At 46.7% G+C, this 7,873-nt stretch overlaps 1 protein-coding gene across 1 annotated transcript in view; it reads right to left on the reverse strand.

The window, feature by feature from the left end:
- The window catches only part of TRABD2A (TraB domain containing 2A), an 81,439-nt gene extending 75,468 nt beyond the window's left edge, over positions 1–5,971 (reverse strand). Inside the window, exon 1 of the mRNA XM_058824191.1 lies at positions 5,840–5,971. Coding sequence (XP_058680174.1) covers positions 5,840–5,971 — 132 coding nt within the window. The remainder of the gene's footprint in view (positions 1–5,839) is intronic.
- Positions 5,972–7,873: the final 1,902 nt, after the last annotated feature.

The raw sequence follows: 7,873 nt of genomic DNA on the forward strand, positions 1-7,873 counted from the left end.
CTACCACCAGTCCTCTTCACCTGCATGGACTATGGAATACAGAATATCCTGAGCTGAAAGGGACACACAGGGATCGTTGAAGTCCAACTCCTGGAGCTGCATGGGAGAGCCCCAAGAACTGCATCATGTGCCCAAGAACACTGTACAAACCAAATATATTCCAAAGGGCTTTTCAGACTGTTCTGCAGCATATCAAGAGTCTGAAAGATACCTCAGAACCTGGCAACCCCATCCTACAACTCCAAATCCTACAGTCCTGGAATGCACACCTGAATTACAGAGCACAAAAACTCTCCTCAAGACCATAGGAAGAAGGGTTAAGAAATAGGAACAGCCCCAGGGGGTACAAAGATACAGCACAATGGGTAAATAAAAATCTAACATAGACCAGAGAAGAATACAGAAGAATGAATATGCAAATTAAAACAAAAGGGGAAATGAGAGAGGATTCTCCCTCAGTGTTGTCAGAAGGGGAAAATGAAAGGGCATGCCACTGGTGAGAAATGAACTGGAAGTTGTGGTCAGGCAGCAAGGAGGAAGGACCAGAAGTGCTGCTTTCCATCTACTGCAAGTATAAAGACAGAGGAGGCACCTGGGACAGGCATGAGGTTAGGAGGTCAGTACTTCTTCTCTTCACACAGGCCTGATTGTGTAGGTGGGAGTGCACAAAACCAGCCACAACTGCAAGGAATCGTACAGAACAAGCAGTCACCAGCCAGCTTTTCAGCTCCTCAATAAATCCAGCAAGAAGGCTCAAGCCCAGATAACTGGAACCAGACTTTAACACAATCATTAGCACTGCTCTGGACTACTGCACACAGCCCAGCTAGAAAGGCTTTTGGCATTATACTCTTTTTTTTTTTTCTTTGCTTATCCCCACAACTTTAATAATCGGATACTGAAAGCAGGGTAATACTGCCTGGTACCAGTTGTACCTCTGAAGAAAAACAGACCATGAGGCACAGAGTACATGAAGTCTTCCTTTAAAGAGCCTGTAGCACTGGCAGAAGGAGAGCAGGTTGAGACACAGCAAAAATTTTCACACAGTTCTCAAGAACCTGACATTACAAAGCAAAGCAGCTGAGCACTCTTGCTGGCACTTGCATGTCAAAATGAGTAGTCATGAACTTGAGACATCACCCTAAGCACCACTCAGATCTCCACAGAAAGCCTGGAGCCAGCATGAGAGGACAGAAAACCTCAGTGTCCCACCACTGATGGGAAGCTCCCTGGACCCTGCAGGATCAGTTTCTGGGCACCAGCAGTTGTTGTCATCACCAAGTGATGGTACACAGTGAGCTCCCAAAGCTCACTCTCCCTCTCAAAGGTGGCACTGCAGCTGCTCCAGACATGCTAGTGCCTCACACTCCTTTGGCATCTCCTTTTCCTTCCAAAGTGGAGACTGGGATCCCAGCAGTGCTCTGCCTCTGTGCCAGACCCCTGCAAACAGCCCCCTGTTACTGCTCTGTGCGAGTGGGCAAGGGGCAAAGCCCTCGGTGTGCCTGAGCAGACCTGTCTTCTTCCCCTGCTGTACCTTCAAGCACTCCCACCTCCCTGCAGACCTCGTGGAGCTCTTGCATGTCTCAATGCACCTTCAGAGAGGGAAAAGCAAGGGTATAATCTCACCCCAGCACCACAAAAGGGCAGCTGTTGAACAGTGCTCTACGTAGCCATGAAATAGCACAGGAGCTGTGCCCAGGCTTGCTCAGCATCACACCATACACCATCACCGCAGCACCTCGCCTCCCTGAGAGCATGCAGGAGACAAAAGTGCTACAGCCCAATTTTCATTTGCAGTAAGATCCTTTAACACAGCTGTTTAAAGCAACAAAAAAAGTTGCTTTAAAACAAACAAATTACAGTCAAAGTGATGTCCTGCAGGCTTATGGCAGCTGGGCTGTGCAGCTTGAGGAATTTCAGTTTCAGCAGCGTAACAACAAAAAGGTTCTTGAGTAGCTCAAGATGCTTAGATACATAATTCTGTCTCCACTCTACAATTTACAGGTGGTAGTCAATGCATTACTTGTCACAGGAAAAACCCTGAGCAAGGGGAAAGAGCGGCAGTCTCACAAGAGAACACAGGTCTCCCAACTTGCTGCCTCACAAAGGTCCAAGGAATCATCAGATCAAGGTATTTCTGAATGCTCAGCACTACAGCATGGTGCCTTCTCCTCTGCCTTACTTCCCCAGGTCAAAAAGCATACACAGTCACAGAGAACGCACTGGGACTTGTGGGATCCACTCCCTACCACAAGACTTGGAAAGCCTCCTTCCCAACCAAGGCTGCACAGGGGACGAACTCCACTGTCCACTGAGGTGCAATGGGGACACACAGGGACAGACAACACTTCCCCAACATGACAGGACAACAGTGTCAGTCACTACAAAAATTCTGCAAATGCATGGGTAGTTCCTTGGGAGCTGAGGTTCCTTCTTTTTGATTAAAAAACCCCAAGCCTCAGATTTTATTCATTTTAACTAGCACCAACAGCTTGCTTATTTAGAGAGCCATTATAGGATGCAACCTGTAGTCTTCAAATACACAAATACTACTGCATTTGTCAGATACCACACATCACTTCAAGCGAGGCAGCAATGATTCTTCTGGAAGAGAAATGCCAACGAAAATCAGAGAAAGTGTCTTTTTTTTTTCTCCCCTCACAGAAACTGTCTCAAATTGGGCTGAATTATATACTAACAAAAGTAAAAATGGCAAATATCCAGAAAACAATCCAGAAAAACAACAGGAAGAACAAAGAATTTATCTAGTGACAGCCCTCCAAACATCTAGAAAAGCATGACAGTATAAAAAACTAAACAGAAAAGCATAGACAGAAGGCTGTCTATGCAGGGAATGAAGACTCAGAGGGAAAGGAAAACAGTCTAGAGACTGAAGAATTGGATGAGAACTCCAGACATGGACAACCTGCACTTGGTCTGCTTCCTTCTACATGAACTGCTTCCTTCCATCTTCTATCTCATCTATGTAGACAATGCATTTCAAAGCACAAAGTGTATACCTCTCTGTGCAGGTTGGTGCCCTCTGTGGCTTCACTGTCTTTCAGGACCCCTAATATTCACCACGTGACTTCACAACCACACCTTCCAAACCTCAGCCTAGAACTGGCCTGTTTCTCAATCCACAATGTTCTCGTGCTAGCTTCAGAAGCCAAAGCACATGGCATGCAGTACTTCACCCAGGCAGGCAGCCCTATAACCCTACCTATTATGGCTTTCTCCCTCTCTCTTATCTATCCTGGCATCCTATCTTGTCATGTTCCTTCATCCCTAATAGGGGCAAAGATTTTACTCACCACATTACATGCCTATGCAACTATGGTAATGCACACAAAAATGTTAGCGCATTTTTAATAGTACTGATATTGAGCTTTTGCCCACCTGCATTACTGACACTCTCAAACTCAGCTTAAGACTGAAAGTAGAACTCACTCGAGGAATAAACACTGCACTGGGTACAGCTACTAATAGAACACATCCAAAGTCCCAGGAATGAAAAATAAAGTTTTTAACTAAAAAGCCACAGGTTAAGAACAGACATATGACTTGCTCTGCTGAAGGGCATGTATGGGGAAAAGCAGCCATATAAATTAATTGGCCCTCCGTCAGGAACAACACATCATAAAATGCTAACCAACTACAACTATTCCACAATTAATCTCTGATTTCTGGCTTTGATTTTTCCAATACACTCCAATGCTAAGCAAAAATAAAGCAGTACCAGACCACATTACTTAGTATTTGGATACAACCCAAAAGGATTCCAGCACACTTTATTTTAAATTAATTGTTTTCAATGTCTTTCTTTCAATTTTTTTTTTTGAGGGGGGGGGGGAGGATGATTAGGTTTGTAGCTCTAACTGTAATTTTGAGTAATGATGAGAAAGCCTTCTGAAATACTGTAGGTTCGTTCCTTAAAATAGAAGTTATTCAGGCAACAACGCACATACTCCTCTTATGGCAGAGACTGAGGCAACCTAACAAAAAGAACAAAGTTAGACCTGTCTAAAAGAGGTGAGAAAAGGAATCCTATAAAGAGCTAAAGTAAATTAAAAACTCATCCGTGGTGATGCAGGAACAAGACAGTATATTTCCCCTAAGGAGTTCATGTAAATATTCATAAGGATAAACTCAACAGTTTTGTGATTAAGGCAGACACTGCCATTCCTAGACAGTGTGGTTATTACCACTGTCCTAAATGACCCTCGGAAACGGCCTGCCGATTCTAGAACTACAGGTGGTCTCACATTTTAATGACAGAGTAATCAGCAGATAATTACCTACCATTAACACATTTCACCTCCAGTCTTGCTAGCAACTGGCAGAAGTCCAGTCAATTGTTTCTGAAAAAAAACTTCCTGCATGTCCCACCAATCTGTGAAGTTATCCATTTCCACAAGTATGACTTCTGCTCAGGAGCTATCCTCTTTGTACTTGCTCTCACTGGCTCCTTGCAGTAGTTTCATACCGGCCCACATCTTTTACACCTCATGCCCTCAAGGAGAAGGGGGTACCACTCCAAAGGGTTGACCTGGCTTTATGGCAGTGTCACAGCCAGCCACCTACAAATCCAGCTGACAGACTGGTTCCAAGCAAATTGAAAAGATACCATCCCACAAGGTAGGGCCAGGCTCAGTTTAACTCAAGCTCAGGCAGACACCTCCAGCGAAGCACATGTAGCTTGGCATACGGCTGATTCCATAATGCCCTAAATCCCAGGAGAAGACATTCTGGGGAACCAGCATGCCCACAGAGGCAGGAAGGCCCCCAGGAACAAGGACTACATGTAGGTGCAGGACTAGGTGACAGAGGGGAGTAAAGTCACAGAGCAGACCTTCTTCAGTTGCAGATTTTCTCATGCCTACCCTGCAGTGAGCCTGCTGCGGCCTTGGCACCTCCCCAGCACAGCAGCAGGTCTGCACCTACTTCTAAGGGCTTCCAGTTTCCTTAACACCTGCCTGGGAGGGAAGGTGAAGTGGCCGTACACATATCCCACAATCACATCAGGTCCAAGGAGATGCCAACAGACAGCACAGATGGCCTGTTAACACAAAGTAAATTCAAGAAGGCTTTTCCTACAAGATTTTTGGTAATTTTGTATCAGAAGCTTCAAGCTTCAATAAGAATGATTTTTTCTGATCTTTCATGGAAATGACAGACATCGCCTGCACCAGCTTCAGAGCAGCTGTAACATCAGCCCTAACTTGCAGCAGGGATCCTCTGCTGTGCTAACTACCCACTGGAGCTAAATCAGCACATGCTGCTCGTGGCTACTGCAGTCAAGCTGCTAACTTTAGGAGACAAGCAAAACCTAACATAACGTGTGACCGCGTTTTCACGCCAAATGGCCATTTGCTGGTCCGAACCTGTTCCAGCACGCTCGGCGTTCTGAAGCGGGACTAGGCGGTAACCCTGCGCGGGATGGTGTTAGCAAGTCACTCTCGGCCAGTCTGTCTTCTGGCGAGCAGCGCAGCTCGCCCTACTCGCTGCAGGCTAAAGATCTTGCTGGGGCTCACCCCCGGCTCCTCCTCCCCCATGCTCGCTCCCAGCCCCGTGTCCCGCAGTCCCGCCAAGCCGCGGAGCCGCTGCCCAGCGCCTGCCGCCCGAGCTGGGCGCAGCGCGCCCGCCTGGCAGAGGGGGCTCAGCCGCGGCCGGGGGCCCCGCACGCCGCCCCGTCCCGTCAATGCCGCCCGCAGCCCGAGGGGAGCAGACCCGCGTCCCCCGCGCTGCCGGGGCGGGCCGGGGCCGGGGCCGGACGGACGGCAGCGCCGCCGGGCAGGAGGGCATCCCAGGGCAGGAGGGCACCGCGGGCGGCGCTTACCTTTCTGCGGAGCGGGCAGGCGGCGGCGCGGCCGTGCGGGGCTGTGGCCAGCAGGAGGAGGGAGCCCTGCAGCAGCAGCAGCAGCAGCAGCAGCAGCAGCAGCGGGCGGCACAGCCCGCCGGGGCGCACCATCCCCGCGCTGCGCGCAGCCTGCGGACCGAGTCCCCCTGCGGTTCCTGTTTTGTCCCCCCACCTTTCCGTGCTTCCACACCTCCTGTTTTATTTATTTCTTTTCTTTCTTTCTTTTCTTTTTCTTTTCTTTTCGGACGTCTTTTGCGCCCCCCCCCCCCTCCTTTTTTTTTCTTCCTCCTCCCTGATAGTTTTCGGTTTTGGCCGTCCGATTCAATCCCAGAGCTCTCGCAGGAGCAGCCCCGTCCCCCGGCCAAGCCCTCCAGCCTCTGCCCCCTCCTCTTAAAAGGTCCCTGCGGGGCGGGGGGAGGAAGGGGAGGGCGCGGGGCCCGTGGCAGCGGAGGCGGGCGGGGGGGCGGCAGCGGGGGCGTCCCGCAGCCTCCGGCCGGGCCGTGCCACGCCGGGACCTCGGCGGGCCCCGTCCCGCAGCCCCGCGGCTCTGTCCGCCCTGGGCCGGCCCGCCCGTGTCCCTGCCCTTCCCACCGCGCTCCTAAGGAGAATGTAAAATGGAATATTGTGATTCTTCACAAGCTGCTGTATTGCCCGTTGGCTTGAACTATTTTGACTCATTCTTGTTTCATGGGCGGCCATTCCAAAGTTGTGCGTCCGGTGTGCTCTGCATAAGCAGTGTTCACAGCATCACCAGAATATTCTGAATATATATATATATATATATATATATATATATATATATATATATATATATATATATGTAATATTCAGAACATTCCAATTTTTCCGTGAATGGCCCATACAGGGATCGAGCCTGTGACCTTGGTATTTTTAGTACCGTAGTCCAAGTGTGATCCTTACATGATCAAAAATGCGCTGAAGAATTTATCAGTCTCTAATAGTGAAATTCAGCTGTCCCAGCCAAGGAGGCTAGTGTTTAAATCTTCAAAAAGCACACTTTGCTGCTAATGCAGTCTTAAAAATATTGAGAAAAGCCAGAAATGCACCAGATTTTAATCCAGTGCAAATTAAAAGAATGAGCTTTCGTAGCACTCAAAATATTCAGTAGACTCCTGATAATTTTATTCCAGCATGTGTAATAATTAATATATAGCAAAACTGTTACCACTTTTAAGGCTTAAACTGGGTAAACCTTTAAAGTTAAAATCCTAACAATCTGTGGCTCACTAAGGTGTGTGGCATTATTGTATGGAGCAATCCTTCTTGCTCATTCTTACTTGTTTAATTAAATGCTTCCCAACAACAAAGCCAAAATCTATTGAAGCCTTAAATAACAAGACAATAGAGGACAAATGAAAGGTAAAAGGCATGTCAGTCTATGAAGTAGTATATTTTTGTTTAAGTAGAAGAATAAGGTATTACTTTTATGCAGCTCATTCTCTATGATGAATTTTTGTATATTTTGTCAGCATAATTATATATAATTATATTAATTATATATAATTGTAATATATATTATAGTATAATTTTATTAGTAATATAATACTAATTATATTAGTAATATATGCTATTATATTTGCAATATATATAATATTAATATATTAGTCATATATACTATCCAGTAATTTTTACAATTTCTACCTTAGTAGTGACCACTATGCTCAGTGTCCTGAGGGGCTTTCTTCTGATTTGGTTTTTTCAGTTTTTTTTTAATTGCTGGTGGTCCTGACCTACCCTTGGGCTTAGTACACAGAGTAAATAAAGATGGTCTTAAAAGACCACTATAATTTCTTTATTAATGTGGGCCCTTCCTTCCAAAGCTGTGTATGTGAAAAAACAATGCACAAAGCAACACAAGAAAGCATTTCTGGCTGTTTGTGGACTCAGATAGTCACTGTCTCTTTAGCTTTCCTGTGTTCTTACTTCTAAGCACATCTTTTTCTACCCCCGAGATCCAGATATCTGTCCCAAGGTAAAATTCTGGTTTAGAGT

The sequence above is a fragment of the Ammospiza caudacuta genome, chromosome Z, assembly GCF_027887145.1.
Source record: "Ammospiza caudacuta isolate bAmmCau1 chromosome Z, bAmmCau1.pri, whole genome shotgun sequence".
Lineage (NCBI taxonomy): Eukaryota > Metazoa > Chordata > Aves > Passeriformes > Passerellidae > Ammospiza > Ammospiza caudacuta.